Source organism: Mercenaria mercenaria, chromosome 5, assembly GCF_021730395.1.
Source record: "Mercenaria mercenaria strain notata chromosome 5, MADL_Memer_1, whole genome shotgun sequence".
NCBI lineage: Eukaryota > Metazoa > Mollusca > Bivalvia > Venerida > Veneridae > Mercenaria > Mercenaria mercenaria.
The window spans coordinates 484,924-504,253 of NC_069365.1; the positions used below are offsets into that span (position 1 = coordinate 484,924).

The 19,330-nt window shown below is 36.6% G+C and overlaps 1 protein-coding gene across 1 annotated transcript; it reads left to right on the forward strand.

The window, feature by feature from the left end:
* The first annotated feature begins 1,975 nt into the window (after positions 1-1,975).
* Positions 1,976-16,220, forward strand: LOC123556270 (nuclear pore complex protein Nup98-Nup96-like). Its single transcript, XM_053542484.1, has 10 exons — positions 1,976-2,197; positions 3,307-3,446; positions 4,498-4,611; positions 5,182-5,298; positions 9,222-9,297; positions 11,926-12,044; positions 12,767-12,871; positions 13,792-13,887; positions 14,485-14,603; positions 16,084-16,220. The coding sequence occupies exons 1-5, from the start codon at positions 2,092-2,094 to the stop codon at positions 9,237-9,239; spliced, it is 495 nt and encodes a 164-aa protein (XP_053398459.1). The 5' UTR covers positions 1,976-2,091; the 3' UTR covers positions 9,240-9,297; positions 11,926-12,044; positions 12,767-12,871; positions 13,792-13,887; positions 14,485-14,603; positions 16,084-16,220.
* The last annotated feature ends 3,110 nt before the right edge of the window (positions 16,221-19,330 follow it).

The window sequence follows — 19,330 nt, forward strand, 5'->3', positions numbered from 1 at the left end:
GGCTAAGGAAAATCCTAAGAGATTCTGGTCGTATGTGAAATCAAAGTCGAAAACTAAGTCTTCAGTATCAGATTTATATAAAGATAAAAACAAGAATGTATTGACTGAGTCAGACATAGAAAAAGCTAATGTTTTAGGTGACTTCTTTTCATCAGTGTTCACAGTAGAACCACAAGATGAGCTCCCAGACATTAGAGTAAAAGATTGCCCAATGGAAAATGAAATCGTGATAACGGTTGACATAGTTAAGAAAAAATTAGATGAACTTGTGATCAACAAATCCCCAGGACCAGATAAGTTAAGCCCAAGGATTTTGAAAGAACTTAGTGATATCTTAGCTTTACCCATTAGTATAATTTTTGAAAACAGTATAAACACTGGCGAGATACCAAAGGAATGGAAAACCGCAAACATAACAGCAATCTACAAGAAAGGTGACAAGAAAGATGCAGGGAACTACCGACCTGTGAGTTTGACATGCATACTATGTAAACTTTTAGAGAAAATTGTGAGAGAAAATATGGTGAAACACATGAAGAAGTATGACATGTTTAGTGATAAACAGTTTGGATTTATATCTGGAAGGTCAACAGTTTTACAACTCTTGGCAGTTCTTGATAAATGGACAGATATTCTTGATAGAGGTGGATCCATCGACATAGCTTACTGTGATTATATGAAAGCGTTTGATAAGGTCTCACATAGACGTCTCCTTCATAAACTTAGAATTTACAACTTTGGTGAAAAATACATTAACTGGATAAGAAATTTCCTGTCAGACAGAAAGCACAAAGTTATATTGAATGGTTATGAATCAGACTGGAAGCCAGTGTCGAGTGGTATCCCTCAGGGATCAGTGCTTGGGCCTATGTTGTTTGTGCTATTTATAAATGACATAACCGAGAATATCCATAATCACAGCCAACTATACCTTTATGCGGACGATACAAAGATCTTCAGGGAAATTTCAAATGAAAATGACAAGCATCTACTGCAACAAGATATTTATAGTATGAGTGAATGGTCTGACAAGTGGCTTTTACGCTTTCATCCAGATAAATGTAAAACAATGACTATCAGCAACAAGAAAGAACCTGAACGATCATACAAACTTAAACCTGACTCAAAGTTAATGGAAAAAAGCAGTGCTGAAAAAGACATAGGCGTGGTAATAGACGATAAGTTGTCATTCAGCCAACACCTCGTGGAAAAGGTTAACAAAGCAAATTCAGTGCTTGGAGCTCTGCGGCGGTCCTTTGAATACTTAGATCAACAAACTTTTAAGAAACTGTATACAGCCTTAGTCCGTCCGCATGTTGAACATGCACACCCTATCTGGAGCCCTTACAAGAAAAAGGACATTTTAATGGTTGAAAACCTGCAGAAACGAGCAACTAAAATGATTCCTGGATTATCTCACCTCAACTATGAAGAACGACTCCGCAAACTCAAATTACCGACATTGAGCTACAGAAGAGCAAGAGGGGATATGATTGAAGTGTACAAGTTGCTTAACAAAAAATACTATTTCAACGAAAAGGAACTTTTAACACTGAATGAACATTGTACCACCAGAGGAAATTCCATGAAATTGTACAAATCTAGACCCCGCTTAGACATCCGAAAGTATTCATTTAGTCATCGTGTGGTGGATATGTGGAACTCGCTGCCAGATAATGTGATAAGTGCAGGGACACTAATAACCTTTGAATCGAGGCTGGATAAATATTGGCAAAACCAAGCAATTTTATATAACTTTGAGGCAAAAATAACTACCGGACATGATATAAAGTGCCGAGAGCTGGTGTCAGAGGAATTACACCTTCTACCAGAAATCAACTAAGGTAAACTAAGGTAAACTATCCGACCAGTTCAGTGCAGAGGGTGAAATTGTTGACGATATGGTAATAATTTTTCAACAGAGATAAAAAAAAACTACATCAGTTTTTGAGCCTGATGAGGTTGACGCACATTTTTTATTTTGCTGTCAAATAGTTACCAGTGACCTTTTGGGATGCTAAATTACAATAATTTTCAAAGCAGGCTATCTATCTATCTATTTATACTGCAGCGCTCCTCTCTGCGAGTATTATGTGCAGTTGCGCGCCTGTACAAGAAGTTAAAAGTAGATTGGATAGAAGGATAAAAGTGATACACGGTGTGGCAGTCTTACAGAGGGAAACAACTCAGCTAGAAAGTTAGCTACAGCTTTTATTAGTCTAAATAATGAGACCTCTGGTAGACCGATTTTACATTTTGATATTTTACGTTGAGGCGGATATCGACAAGTCAAAAAAATATAACGATATTCAACTCACGAGTACAATTATTTGGACTACAGCTTTTATCTCCCTTCAAATTTTTACTGGCAATAGAATATACGTTATTCGGGTGTGACACCTTATGTACCAGTCACTTTATGTACCACTTTGACACCTAATGTACCACCTATATATTATATAGTATCTCATAGTGTAGTACTGTGAATAGGTGATAATTACCTGTGAAAACAGTTTTGATTTATTCAGCTCAATGATGTTAAGGTTACGAAGTAGGCCTTGAGAAACAAAAATCAAACAACGCCAAATCATAGAAAGAAAGATTTGTTTGACATGAAAATTGAACAGCATGCTTGAGTCTTTATCATAATGTGACCTTGCACACTTGGCATTCTTTTTGAGAATTTTAGCGTTTATTACAGAGTTATGGCCCTTGAAATAGCCAAAATAGTGGATTTTTTTGTTTGTGATGCTCATAGCTCAAAAAGTATATGGTATAGAATAATGAATCCTTTTCATAATTGTTTTGAGGCTATACCCCATTAAGACTGCAAACTTTTGAATTATTTCCCCTTATTTGTGACAAATGTACTGGTCAGTCGGGGGCACACCCTGTGTCCTACAGACGCATTCTAGTTTTATAGCCTGTGAAGTGTTCTCTTTAGGATTTTACTCAGCTAAGCCAGAGTTATGGCTAACTAAGTGAAAAATACACATAACTTAAGGTTCTTAAAAGTTTGTGTTGCAAACATCTTAAAAAGTATTTAACCTGAGTCATAAATCCATGTTACAGTGGCAGGAGTGGGGGCACCTGTGTCCTATAGACACACATCTAGTTTCTTTTTATTGTGTCCATTTTTTAGTCTTGTTAATAATATGTTATTCCCCATATTGGGACAAAAGCACATGCATCGGGGAGCATCATTCAGTTTTACCAATTCCTTGTTAAGAGTTGGGGTTATATAATTCAATATTTAACCTTAATTTCTATCTGGTATATCACCTAGTGTAAACTTTGTCTTTGCAGTGTTTTTCCATCGCAAAGAGGTATTTGTGTACCCAGACGATGACAACAAACATGAAGTTGGTGAAGGTCTCGATAAGAAAGCTGAGATAACTTTGGACTGTGTTTGGCTGAGAGATAAATCTATTGGAACTACAATTAAGGTATTGAATTTTTTTGCAGATTAAATTTTCTGTATAGCAGATTGTTATAAGAGCTGAAATTTGAATTATGTGCTCCATTGCTGTTACTTCAAGTCTCTTTGGAAATATGAGAGTGTCACTAGCTAGTTCTACATCTTTGCCTAACACTCGTGGGTGGAGATGTTTTGGTCTTGTCCCCTGCTTGTAAATCTGTAGAGAAATGTTAGTAGGTTTTTAGAGGCATTGTAAGAAGTGCTGCAATATTTATCTGTGACTGCTCAGTTTTATACAAGCATGGCATATTTGAATCTGCTTTCATTTTTAGCTCATCTGAGCCAAAGGCTCGTGGTGAGCTTTTTTTTTTTTTTTTTTGTGACCGCTCAATGTCCGTCATCAGTCATACGTTGTCCTTCGTCAGTCGTCCGTCCATCAATATTATATAAAAAAATCTTCTTCTTGAAAACCACTGGGTAGAATTTTACCAAACTTCACAGGAATGATCCTTGGGTGGTCCCCTTTCAAAATTATTCAAAGAATTAAATTTCATGCAGAACTCTGGTTGCCATTGGTTGCCATGGAAACCAAAAGTAAAACTTTAAAAATCTTCTTGTCCAAAACCGCAAGGCGTAGAGCCTATATATTTAGCATGTGACATTATCTTATGGTCTTCTATCAAGATTGTTCAAATTATGCCCCTGGGGTGAAAAGAGGCCCCGTCCCGGGGGTCACAAGTTTTACCTAGACTTATATAGTAAAAAACTTAAAAAATCTTCTTGTCTAAAACCACATGACCTAGGCCTTTGATATTTTGTATGTAGCATTGCCTTGTGGTCCTCAACCAAAATTGCTGAAATTATACCCCTGGGTTGAAAAGAGGCCCTGCCCTGGGGGGGTCTCATGTTTTACATAGACTTACCAAGGTGGGCATTTCATGTTCTATGAGCTCTTGTTTTCTATCTTAACAAGAGGGCCATGATGGGTCTGAATCGCTCACCTGAGTAATATGAGCCACATGTTTCAAATGACAGCATTAAAATACTGTTATGTAAATCTTACTATTGATATTTTACAGAGCCCTGAGAAGTTGAAGGCAATAAGATGGCAAGACAAGATAGGGGAGAATTCTCTTAAAGTCAGTGCCAAGTTTATTGACTACAGATCTGAGACAGGATCTTGTGTGTTTGAGGTATATTGCTGTACTATTTTGAAGATGTGTTTATTATTTTTACTGATGTATACATCTGTTAGATATCTCACCAAGAGTATTAGTTTTGCTACTTGTTGTCTGTTTAGTGTTTCTCTCAAGTTACTTAAATTACACAGTAAGGAAGCTGGCTTACGGAAGAAGGTTATGTCCTGTTACAGGTTTATGCCTGAAACAATGGCCCAATCTTCCTCCACCACTATCAAAAGCATGGAAAGTTGCTTTCAAATCATGTCAGTGTTTGAACACAACAAAAATAAAACAAATGAACTTCCTTTCTTGGTCAAGAGGGAGAGCAACCAAAAATTAATACTTTGCAAGTGTGACTTATGATTTGTATTTTACAAAACATTTTTTCTGTCTCAGCCTTTGTATATTTGGAGAAGTTGTTTAAGAGAAATGTATCATTCGGAATATCAGTTTAGAAATTATAGAATTTTTCTGAATCGTCATAAGTACATGTACTGCAAAAATATTGAACTGGTAGATGTACATATGAATTAGAAATAAACAGGTTTCTAACCTATCATGTGTCGGTGCGACTCTTTACAGGTGAAATATTTCTCGAAGTATAGTCTAGTTGATGACTTAGATGAGGAAGATGTACCGGAAAAGGACAAGAAACGTTTACCGGTACGTCTGGCACAGCAGCAACAGATGGCTGTACAGGTTAGTAACTAGCGACTGTTGATAGATGGAAGTCCTTGTGGAAATGGGGGAGAATTTCCTAGTTAAAACTAGGGGAAATACTGGTGGACTCATCCATCTGATTGAATTTCTGCTTATCGGGTCTAAACATTGACTAGTTACTATCTGTTAAGATAAAGGGAGGGCTCCTTAACTACATGAATTGGGAAAATGTCAGCAAATCAGTCTTAAGAAATTCTGCAGATTAACATGGAGGCAATACATGTATTTTATAGAAACTTTTGCTGCAGTAAGGGAGAATGTAAAAAAATGGTGTAGGGGTAAACAATAACATTTTAGTATACATCAGTCTTTCTTTGATAAATCAGTTTGAGTTAAACATGAGCAGGATTTAGTGTTTTTCTTTGAAGACATAGTAATATAGTTGCAGTGAAAGAATTCTTCATCATAAATAATCAAATCTAAAGGTCTCTCAGTGGGGAACCTTTGCCTGGTAGTTAAAGGATGCAGTGGTACTGTAAGAACAAGTTCCAGTTGTGGATTATTGTTATCAGATATCAAAGACCTCACAATTGGGAATCACAAATTAGCAGGGGACCAAGGTACGTTCTCATTGCAGAGAAACATAATCAGATAACTTAGGTCACATGAAAGGATTTAGTGAAAACGTAGTGCTATGATGAGTTAAATGATGGTTTTTGTCGAGCCCGCTTGCGGCAAGCTCGATATAGTTGTCACTATGGCGAATCGGTGTATGTCCATGCCACTGTCCGTCTGATTTTGTCCAGACCATAACTTTGACATACATTGACCAATCTTGTTTATATTTGGCATAAATGTTTACCTCAATGAGAAGGAGTGTCATGCGCTAACCCCATGTTCCTATCTCAGAGGTCAAGGTCATAGCTGGAGGTCAAAGGTCAAATTGAAGTTTGTCCGGAAGATTTCGTCTTCATGCATGGTGGGATTTTGATGTAACTTGGCATGAATGTTCACCATTATGAGACAGAGCTTCGTGCGCAAGAATCAGGTCCCTAGATCTAAGGTCAAGGTCACACTTAAAGACCAAAGGTGCTGGTGGGCTTGACATTCTGCCCATGGGCATGCAGAATGTATTTCTAGTTTAGTAAAGAGTAATGGGAACAATTCCTTTTGAAATGAGGTATGGTAATAAGCTATGAGGCCTTGCAGAGGGAGAGATTGAATTCGTAGCAATGGTGTTTGAAAAATTGAATTCAAATGTGATAAAAGAAAAGTAAGGACTAAGGTATGATAGACTTTGCAGCAAGAATTATCAAATGAGTTGAATATGTCATGAGGGGATTGAGGTGATGGGCTGGGGGTGAGTGGAAGACATCTAAATGGCAGACAGGTAGTTGAAAAAATCAGATTTAACCACATTTAAGGTGAATTACATATGGTACATGTTTCGTTAATGTAGATGATGAAGATATGGATGTCCAAGGCAAAGAACCATCTTCACTTCGCTTAGCAACAAGTGTGGGAGTTGATGCAAGAAATATGCAGGTCATGAAATCTTCATTGTTTGGTGACGAGGATGCCCCGGCTCCAGCATTTAATAATAATAATAATAATAATAATAATAAAGACTTTATTTATAGAGGCAACACAGTTAGGTCTAGCCCAATCACCCCTGTGAGCCTCATACAAAACACATATTTACAATGGTACAAAATGAAACAAAACAGAGGTTGATAATGACAATCACATGGTATTTACATGTAAACAATCTTATTAAAGAGAGACCAAAAACAAGCTTTATAATAGATGAAGAGATGCTTCATGACAAATTTTTAAACAAAGGAAATAGATATAAACATAACATCTCACAATTTCGATGACTGTACAAAACAACAACATAATAAAGTCATCATAGACAAAATTTGGAATAATTACTTTACAAAAATTTGAATATGACACTTTAATATTATTGCTTATGAACTTTGACCTATAGAAGACATTCTCCAATGACTTATGTATTTACTTTAAAAGCTTGCAAGACTTTCTGCCTGACGGACATCATTTGGCAGTGTATTCCAGATTTTTGCTCCTGAGTATTCAAAGCTTTTTCGAAAACATTCTAATCTTGGTTTAGGGGGATACAAGTTAAGTTCTGAGTCAGTTGATCTTAGACTACGTTTGTGAATAGTATGAGTGTGAGTAAATTTATCTTGTAGGTATTGAGGGCATATATTGTTGACAGACTTATAAACCATAATTGACTGTTTGTATTTGACTCGCTCTGGGAATTTCATCCAGTTTAGTTTAATAAACAGTTCCTCAGAGGGTGCATCAAATTTTGTGTCCAGGATAATCCTAGCCGCTCTCTTCTGAAATTTGAGAATGGAATCAGCCTGTTCAGAGTTACAGTTTCCCCAGACAGAACAGCAATAATCTAAATGAGGTAATATATATGCATTGAAAAACAGTTTTCTAATAGGAATGTCTAAGAAGTATTTTATTCTTTTGAGGAGATAAAGTTTTGAATTACATTTTTTTTAGAACATTATCAATATGATCTTTCCAATTTAAATTTCTGTCAACTTGCACACCTAGTAGTCTTTCAGAACTGGAGAAGTCAATGGGTGCACTGCCAAGGTGCAGGGTGTTACAGTCACTTGAATTGTGTCTGTTTGTCGGACAAACAGTCATAGCCTTTGATTTTTTGGCATTTAATGACATGGAGTTATTTTGACACCACAGATTAACACTGTCAAGTGCATTCTGCAGTGCTGTTTGTACTTCATGATATGTGTTTCCAGTGGCAGTTAGAGTAGTATCATCAGCAAATAGATCAGTAAAGATTTCTTTTATTGCCTGTGGGAGGTCATTAATATGAAGAATGATAAATTAGGTATCTAAGTACATGGTCATAGTCTTCCATTTTCATATGGGGCGAATTTTATAAAAAATATTTTAGAGATATTGTAGGATTAACTTAAACACAATTTCATAATTGTTGATTAACCCTGTGTAAGTTGTTTCCTTTTTTTACTTTCACCTGGAAATGACACCAGCTGTTACATAACTTTTTAGCTCGACTATTCAAAGAATAGTCTAGCTATTCTACTCACCCTGGTATCGGCGTCGGCATCACACCTTGGTTAAGTTTTTGCATGCAAGTACATACAGCTATCATTTAAAGGCATATAGCTTTGAAACTTATTTTTTCTTTTTCTAGGTCAATAACCAACCTCACTGGGTCAAGTCCCATAACTCTGACATGTATTTTGAGGAAATTATGCCCCCTTTTGGACTTAGAAAATTCTGGTTAAAGTTTTACATGCAAGTTACTATCGCCAAAACTAATGCAGATATTGAATTGAAACTTCACATGTGTCTTCGGGGTTATAAAACTAGTTGATAGCAGCAAGTCCCATAACTCTGACCTTCATTTTGGCCAAATTATGCCCCCTTTTGGACTTTAAATCCTGGTTAAAGTTTTGCGTGCAAGTACATACAGCTATTACTAAAAGGCATATAGATTTGAAATTTCATTTTTCTTTTTCTAGATCAATTACCAACCTCACTGGGTCCAGTCCCATAACTTTGACATGTATTTTGGGCAAATTATGCCCCCTTTTGGACTTAGAAAATTCTGGTTAAAGTTTTACATGCAAGTTACCGTCTCCAAAACTAATGCAGATATTGAATTGAAACTTCACATGTGCCTTCGGGATTATAAAACTAGTTGATAGCAGCAAGTCCCATAACTCTGATATGCATTTTGGTCAAATTATGTCCCCTTTTGAACTTAAAACTCTTTTGATATTTAACCTTTTTGGTTACTATTTTCCTGCTTCTGGGACAATATTTCGAATAGTCGAGCTTGGCTGTCTTACGGACAGCTCTTGTTTAAATTAAAATCTACATTTTTTTGTAATCTGTTATTGGTGTTCAGATTGGTACTTCATATATTTCAGAGAGCAAGTTTTCAGTGAATGTTCCAATGAGACATGTACTACATGCACTGTGTAGACTGGCAACAGACCTCTTCACGTAAGAGCATTAACCATTTGTCCAGTTTATTGAAGGACAGAGTTATATTTTTGTAAAATGCCTTAAAAGAACTTTTTGAAAACCACTTAATAGATCTTTACTTTGTCTGTAGCATCTTTGAATGGTCTCTCAGTGTTGCTTGAACCTTTTGAGGGGCCTCCAGAGCTAAAATAGGAAAAACTTCTCAACAACTTGGTCTCATCAAATACTTGATGGATCTTCAACAGACTTGTTCCATAGCAGTCTTTGCATGTACGTCCCTGTTTTATTCAGATGTTCTACTTATTAAAGAAAAAAATAGATGAATCTATAAACAGTTCCTTTTCATTGTTTTATATGTTTTAAAAATGCATTTTGTGTGTGTGTTGTGTGTTGTGTGTGTGTGTGTGTGTGTGTGTGTGTATGCGCTCGTGCGTGCGTGCACAGTTCTGGCAACAAAGGAACATTCCAGACAAATTTTATTGTTAAAGAAAGTGACCCAATTTTAGCATTGATGATGTAACATCTTACAGCATTCTTTATTCTTTTTAATCCCCCGCCGTGGCGGAGGGATTATAGGAATGGCCTGCGTCCGTCCTTCCGTCCGTAACAAAATCGTGTCCGGTCCATATCTCCTAAACCCCTTGAAGGATTTTCATGAAACTTGGGTCAAATGATAACCTCATCAAGACGATGTGCAGAACCCATGAGTCAGCCTTGTCGGTTCAAGGTCAAGGTCACAACTCAAGGTCAAAGGTTTGAGCCTGCCATTTTGTGTCCGCTCTATATCTCCTAAACCCCTTGAAGGAATTTTATAAAACTTGGGTCAAATGATCACCTCATCAAGACGATGTGCAGAACCCATGAATCAGCCATGCCGGCTCAAGGTCAAGGTCACAACTCAAGGTCAAAGGTTTGAGCCTTCCATTTTGTGTCCGCTCTATATCTCTTAAACCCCTTGAAGGAATTTTATAAAACTTTGGTCAAATGATCACCTCATCAAGACGATGTGCAGAACCCATGAGTCAGTCATGCCGGCTCAAGGTCAAGGTCACAACTTAGGGTCAAAGGTTTGAACCTTCCATTTTGTGTCCCCTCTATATCTCCTAAACCCCTTGAAGGATTTTCATCAAACTTGGGTCAAACGATCACCTCATCAAGGCGATGTGCAGAACTTATGAGTCAGCCATGTCGGCTCAAGGTCAAGGTCACAACTGAAGGTCAAAGGTTTGAGCCTTCCATTTCGTGTCCGCTCTATATCTTCTAAACCCCTTGAAGGAATTTTATAAAACTTGGGTCAAATGATTACCTCATCAGAACGATGTGCAGAAATTATGAGTCAACCATGCCAGCTCAAGGTCAAGGTCACAACTAAGGGTCGAAGGTTTGAGCCTTCCATTTGGTGTCCACTCTGTATCTCCTTAACCCCTTGAAGGATTTTCATCAAACTTGGGTCAAATGATCACCTCATCAAGAACTCATGAGTCAGCCATGTCAACTCAAGGTCAAGGTCACAACTGAAGGTCAAAAGTTTCAGCTCTGTATCTCCTAAACCCCTTGAAGGATTTTCATTAAACTTTGGTCAAATGATCACCTCATCAAGATGTTGTGCAGAATTCATGAGTCAGCCATGCCAGTTCAAGGTCAAGGTCACAGCTAAAATCAAAGGTTTTACCCTTTCACTATCCATAGCAGTGGCGGGGGATTTAGCTGTCTTTCAGACTGCCTTGTTCTATATAATTGATGCATTGTAACAACCTGTTTGTTAGAACTGGTAGCAACAGGTATGACATGGATGTGTTTGTCAAGTCATGCATATGGAATAATGAAAAAATTACTAATTGATTTCAGTGTTTTAAATGGTGTCCGGATGCTGAATTATGTTTAACATATTTCAACTCTTAAATGAGCTGCACCATGAGAAAACCCAATATAGTGCATTTGCGACCAGCAAGGATCCTGACCAGCCTGCGCATCCGCGCAGTCTGGTTAAGATTCATGCTGCTCACTTTCAAAGCCTATTGCAATTAGAGAAACCATTAGCAGGATGCGCAGGCTGGTCTGGATCCATGTTGGCCGCAAATGCACTATTCTCTCTCTGGTTTTCTCATGCTGTGGCTCATTAATTCTTCCCTCCAAAATAATATCTAGCTTTCTAATTGTGAAGTAAAGTATTTGACAGTAACAGTCTGCCCTTTTAGCACATTTATATATGCCTTAATTAATGTCTATTAGAAGTAGCTATATGACTGACAAACCCAACAAACAAATGAATATCCGTTGAGGTTTGTGTGAAATCTTTGAATGTTCCTTCTAATTTGATCACCCATGTTTAATTTGAATAATACATGATGATTTCACATTGACCTTGTAGCAGCCAAGAAAGGAATATAAGGAAAAAAAAGTTGGTCCCAGTGGGGCTTGAACCTATTTCGTCTTGACAAATTCAAAGTCAAAAGTAGGTTTATCGTAGGAATCAAATACTTTTCAAAAGGAGATACACTATCAAGTATCTAATACCTTAAATTGTTGTTTGGGGAAAGAAGAGATTTGAATAGGAAACGATATTAGAAGTAGATATATGCAACTATGTTTTTATGTAGACTCGTTTTTGTGTACATCATGGATATATACCTTTACGTACAACAGATATCTTTCCTGGATGGTTACCTTGGACCAGTAGATGGCGAGAAATTCACGGAGCCGATGTACCGGCATGTGATCTCTGTCTGTCATCGACTGATTACAGAGTATTCGGACCCTGAGAGGTGTGTATTCCACTGTTGTAAAATATGAGTCTGTGTGAGTGGTATTTGTTATGTCATACCAGCCTGTTGACTACATTGGTAAGGAATACAGATCACTAACTGACATACATGATCATTGCCAAAAACAACATGAAGCACAACAGAAAGAAAGACTCTGTCTATTTTTCAAATGAAATAATATGAAAAGATGTAGATTCTTTGAAATGTAATGTGATTGAAAATGTGCAGATTATTTTAACCCTTACCATGCTGGACACGATTGGTTCTGCCTTTGCGGCCAGTGTAGATCATAATCAGCCTGCACATCCATGCAGTCTGATCATGATCTGCACTGTTTGCTATTTAGTCAGTATCTTTTTGGTAAGCAGCCCTTTTAAATAGTTAATGGTACTGTACAAATTGGAAGATGGACAAGTTCATTTTAGAAATTTAGCAGGGAAATGAAATTGAGAAGATGCTGCCCATTTAAAAATGAAATATAACTGAAAGGTGCTACCAGTCTTAAAATGAATAAAATAGAAAATTTAATGTCTATTTTAAAAGCAAAATGATTGAAAAGATGTTGCGTTTTTTAAAAAGAAATATGATGGAAATATTATAGAAAATATGTTGTCTTTAGACAAGGAGTTCAGGGTAAAAAGTATTGTCTATTTTGAAACAAAATGTTCATTTTAGAGCAGATATCCATATTTTTCTAACAAAATTGTATAAAATTGTTTCAGCAAACTGGATGAGAAGATATTCTGTGACTGTCTGAAGTTTATGGAGAACCACCTAGATTAACCTGCAGTTCATAAAAGCCTTTGAGAATTTCTATAAACATCATGGTGAGACCATGTTTACTATTGATAGATTGATACCAAATGCCACATAGCTCTGTGGTTACATTCCAGTTTGAATGGTAATGGAAAACCCAAGGTAGTCCTAGCTTGGATAGGGATCTGGATAGAACCACTGAGATTTACAAGCCAGCTTGATAGCTACCTTACATGAATACCCGAGCAGAGCTTTTTAACCCTTACCATGCGAAATTTCTATCATGAACTTGTCCATCTTCCAATTTGGTCATTACCATTAACTGTTAAAAGGGGTGCTTATCAAAAATATACTGACTGAATAGCGGATATCTCGTCAGCATTTTAATTTATGTGAAATTGTTTGAGTACGTACAGGGATGTACATGAGTACATTGTGTGTTTGTTGATTGAAAATAAAAAAATACATTCTTTGAATACCAGGAAATCAGTAAGGAAGAGTTGTCAGTTTTGCAGAAAATGAAGTGAAGTGTTCAGTGGAACATTTACTGAAAATACTTTGTAAAGAAGAAAGGAGAACATTTATAGGCAGTTTGTATTGAAGAGCTTGATACAGAAATATAGACACTGTATTGTGAATTTCTGCTACCTACACATCTGACTGTAATCAGAAAGTACCGGTATTGCTTACAAACAGTAGAAAATTATATTGCTGAAATTAATCTCTAAAACATATCACGTACCATTGACAGAATTAAGCTACAAGAGGCTGAATTTTCATTCCTTAATTTTAGAAACATTCTTAACAGATTAGCTTCCCCTGTTTGTCAGAATGCAGACACAATTTTAAAATGACGTCGTGTAGAAAAATGAAACACAGAAGAAATATTACTGATCATTTGGACAAAAATTTAAAATAATTTTGTTGTAGAAATCACTTGCTATACAACATTTTGTATAATGTGTTGTACTGATTGACCTGTATTTTACAGATTTGACAGCTTTCTTACTGTCGTCTGCTAAAGAGAATCTGTCTCCAAACTTCGCGGGCAATGTGCTGAAATTCTTCAACAGATTGCTTCTTCTTGGTAAGTCAGAATGAATTAAGTTTGCATTTTGGACCAATCTGTCTCATTTCTGATTTTGATAATGATAAATCTATAGTCAGAATATATTTGTGCTGATTTAGGTGTGTACCTCTAAAAACAGCAAATTGGTTCAGTTACACACTCTCCAAATGAAAGACAAAGAATATGGAAATAACAGACAAGAACGTGTAATCACAAAGAAATGACTAATTGTATTTATCAGTCCATAACTGTAATTAGTGTGTGGCACTGCAGATATGTGGATTTTCATTTTGATGTGTTTTATGCAACTGCCTGATAAGTATGTGATTATTATAGATTATTATTAATAATAATGTGTTATAAGCATTCGGAACATGTTCTTGAGTTGGATACTGAATTGTATGACTGCAGGAGAATGAATTCTCTTTATACAAAATCAGTAATTTTCACTTTGATTGAATTATATACAGTCAAACAAATTCATTCAGTTTGCATGAAAGTTAAAACATTAATATGAAAACATAGTAATATTCTAGGTCCCATTTTAAATGAATGGACATTGAAATTGTGTATTTATTAAGAACTTTTGTTACAATATTTTGCTTTCTCGTGCAGCTGACGGGAATAAAAACGGCCAAACATACAAGGACCTGTGTAAATCACTGTGTACACTGGCAGACACGGATGTCACTGTTTTACAAGCCTGGCTCTCCAAGTATGTTGTACTACCAAAAGTAAGAAATCAATGGGCTTGAACCTTATACTGAAAACAAATTTTAAAAGTGCTTCTATTTAATCTTGAATAAATTTTTTTAGTGATACATAATGACGGATTTTGTTTGAACTATTCTATAACCTTGTACACCTTCTCATTATTATGTCTCCCACCACACAGTGGTGTGGGAGAAGTATTGATTTACTCCTGTGTGTTAGCCAGTCTGTGTGTCTTTCACAAATCTTGTCCGCACTCTTTAAGTCGAACATTTCTCATCAGATCTTCACCAAACTTAAACAAACTGTGTTGCCAATAAGTCCTCGGCCAAGTTTGATAACTATCCAAATCGGCTCAGGTACTTCGGAATTATGGCCCTAGAAACTTGTTTTTGATAATAAAAGCACTGATGATAATTAAGGTAGTCGAGGTCTTGGTGCATAGTTGACTCCTATACTACTATTCAGATGTTTAGGCAGTTGTGGGAGACATGCGCTTTTCTTAAAAGCAGCTCTAGTTGGATTGTTGAATAGATTTACTGCACTTGTTTGGTTCAGGTTTCTGTATTAACTCATGATTAAAGCTATACAGCCAGGAACATAAACTGATGGTTATGTAAATACCAGTACTTTGAAATTATTAATATTTCTTGGGGACTGATTTCAGTAGATTTTATTGTTGAATCAATCCTTTAAATAAATCCCAACCAAAAAGCTAAATCCCCATTTATTTTATATTCAGAATTTGAAATCCATGATTTTTTCCCACAGTATAGCTTTTTAGGCTAAAACCAGGGTATGTCATGCCAACTAAATTAAATGATTCTATGTTGGCCATCTTTCAGTAAAAATTATCAATACTCTGATTTTTTGAGCTCGATTATTCAAAGAATAGGTAGAGTTATTGCACTCACCCATTAGGTATGTCGGTGTCCACATTTGTTTGTTTTGTATGCAAGCTGGTATCTCAGTACTTACTATTCACACACTTGTCCACTGTAATGATCTGACATGGACATGCACTGCATAGGTAACATAATTCTGTTTTGAATTTTCACACTATTAAGCCTTTGCAACTGTTGCATTAATTCAGTTAACCTACTTTAGTGACAAGTCTGTTGAGTAATCAAGCATTGCTGTCTTCTGCCATTATTTTGGTTTACATGGGTCTGATTAACATATAAAAAATGAAAATTGTGTCATTTCCCATTGAGATATATTCCATATTACCTCAAGACAATAATTCCCTCTACTTACTACTGATTTTGTTCATTTAAAAAGTTGGCAGAATATTTTAGTCTTGCTTTACCTTAAATTGTTTTCCTGTCTAAAAATACATTTCATAGCAGTATGTTTAAAATAAAAGTCATCTTACCATAGTACAATTTTTTTTAAGCTAATCAAATTTTTACCAATAGCTTATGAATAAGTCCCTTTGAAATTCTATTTTGATAACATCAGCAAAAGACAGATGATGGTCTGTCAATTATGATGTTATTACAGGAGACAGACGAGGAAGTATTGAGGGAGAATCTTCAGCTGTTAAAGACATTTACCTTATACCTGGTCAAATCCAACAGCGCTGTCAGTGAGGCCGTGCCCCATGCAATACTGCAAGCTCTACTGCCCCTAGAGGAAACACTGTTGTCCTCAGCAACAGGGGAGACAAGCGGGTTTCCAGAGATCATGGTTGTGATGCATACACTTGCAGCTAGTGGCAACGAAAGTGGACATCATACTTTATTTCAGGCTGCCACAACTTGGCTACAACTCTGGTATGTGTATAAACAATACTAATACAACCTGAATATAACATTTTGTTCTTCCTTTTACGTATATTTTGCCAAGAAACTGGTCAAATTATTTGCTGTTGCATATATAGTAAAGATTATTTAGGTTTTAACTCTTTTGAAGTTACAAAAAAGAAAGCTTTATCTGTTAAAACTAGCACTGAGGTATATTACTTGCCCCTCACTCTGTGGGTTCAGGACCTTGCCAGGGGAGTGTAATTCTTTCATGTTGGAAAGCCATCCAGCTGGCTTGTGGAAGGATTGTGATTCGAGCCAGTTGCCTACCTGTGTTTGAAATAATGCTGGTAGGTGTACTTTGGGTCTTCCTCCATGAAAAGCTGGAAAGTCACCCTATGACTAGAGTTTTGTCTCTTTGATCTACATCAAGGTTATTGTTACTAAAGTTAGAACCTTTTACTGCTGAGTTATTTCAATTACACTATAGATATGTCAGTGAAATTCTAGTTTATAGGTGCTCTTTTTAAAACAGGAAGTTTTTATGTTGTTTTTACCATTGACAAAATTAATAATGATATTTTATGTTTCCAGCAAAGTTCATGTTGCACAGAAAGATGCTCTGGAAAAAATGCTACTCAACAGCAAGTCAGGAAAGGTAAATGGTTCTGTCAGTTTCAGTGTAAAGGCTCGTATAGAATTTCCTATTTTTATATACCCAAAGGGACGTATTATGTTATTCCTCCTGGTGTCCGTCCATCTGTCTGTCCATACGTTAGCAGTTTTGTGTCTGCTCTGTAACTCTTGAACCCCTTGAAGGATTTCAAAGAAACTCGACACAAATGTAAACCACATCAAGATAACGTTCAGATCGCATGTTTTGGATGGCTTTCTTCAAGGTAAAGGTCACACTTTGGGTCAAAGGTCATATGAGTTTGTTTCATGTCTGCTCTGTAACTCTTGAACGAATTGAAAGATTTCAAAAAAACTTGGCACATATGTACACAACACCGAGATGACGTGCAGAGCACGTGTTTCAGATGACTCCCTTCAAGGTCAAGGTCAGTCTTAGGGGTCAAAGGTCATATGACTTTGTTTCGTGTGTATATTGCTCTGCATTGCAATGTTCTTGTTTTTATTTGGCAGATCCCTTTTTAGCCCACCATCATCAGATGGTGGGCTATTAAAATCACTCTGCGTCCGTGGTCCGTCATTCCGTCCGTCCGTTAACAATTTCTCGTTATCGCATCTCCTCAGAAACTACTGGGGGGATTTTGACCAAACTTTGTCAGAATGATGTATTGGTACCCTAGTTGTGTCCCCCTGAAAATCAGACTGGTTCAACAATTTATGAGTGAGTTATGGCCCTTTGTTTATTTCTATATTTTACATAGATTTATATAGGGAAAAACTTTGAAAACCTTCTTATCCAAAACCACAGAGCCTAGGGCTTTGATATTTGGTTTGAAGCATCATCTAGTGGTCCTCTACCAAGATGATTCAAATTATTTCTCTGGGGTCAAATATGGCCCCGCCCTGGGGGTCACATAGTTTGTAATGACTTATATAGGGAAAAACTTTGAATAACCCCTTGTCCAAAACCACAGGGCCTAGGGCTTTGATATTTTGTATGTGACATCATCTAGTGGTCTTCAACTAAGATTATTCATATTATACCCCTAGGGTCAAATATGGCCCCGCCCTGGGGGTCATATGGTTTACATAGACTTACATAAGGAAAAACTTTGAAAATCTTCTTGTCCAAACCACAAAGCCTAAGGCTTTGATACTTGTAATGTAGCATCATCTAGTGGTTCTCTACCAAGTTTGTTCAAATTATCGCCCTAGGGTCAAAAATGGCCCCGCCCGGGGGTCACATGGTTCATATAGACTTATATAGGGAAAAGCTTTTAAAATGTTCTTGTCAATAACTACAACATTCAAATTTGGACCACATGTATATTTTTGAGTGGCAAGATGAACCTTGACATGAGTTGACCTTGATTTTGACCTAGTGACCTACTTTCACATTTCTGTAGCTACAGCCTTCAAATTTGGACCACATGTATATTTTTGAGTGGCAAGATGAACCTTGACATGAGTTGACGTTGATTTTGACCTAGTGACCTACTTTCACATTTCTGTAGCTACAGCCTTCAAATTTGGACCGCATGCATAGTTTTGTGCACTGGAAAAAACTTTGACCTTGATTTTGACCTAGTGACCTACTTTCACATTTTTGAAGGTACAGGCGTCAAATTTGGACCATATGCATAGTTCCGTGTTTCAAAATGAAATTTGACATTGATTTTGACCTAGTGACCTACTTTCACATTTCTCAAGCTACATCCTTCAGATTTGGACCACATGCATAGTTTTGTGTACCGAAAAAAACTTTGACCTTCACATTGACCTAGTGACCTATTTTCACATTTTTAAGGTACAGGCTTCAAATTTGGACCACATGCGTAGTTTTGTATTCCGAAATAAAATTTGACCATGATTTTGACCTAGTGACCTACTTTTACATTTCTCAAGCTACAGCCTTCAAATTTGGACCACTTGCATAGTTTTGTGTACCGAAATGAACTTTGACCTTTACATTGACCTAGTGACCTACTTTCACATTTTTAAGGTACAGGCTTCAAATTTGGACCACATGCATAGTTTTGTATTCCGAAATAAGATTTGACCTTGATTTTGACCTAGTGACCTACTTTTACATTTCTCAAGCTATAGCCTTCAAATTTGGACCACATGCATAGTTTTGTGTACCAAAATGAACTTTGACCTTTACATTGACCTAGTGACCTACTTTCACATTTTTGAAGGTGCAGGCTTCAAATTTGGACCACATGCATAGTTTTGTATTCCGAAATAGAATTTGACCTTGATTTTGACCTAGTGACCTACTTTTACATTTCTCAAGCTACAGCCTTCAAATTTGGACCACTTGCATACTTTTGTGTACCGAAATGAACTTTGACCTTAAGATTGACCTAGTG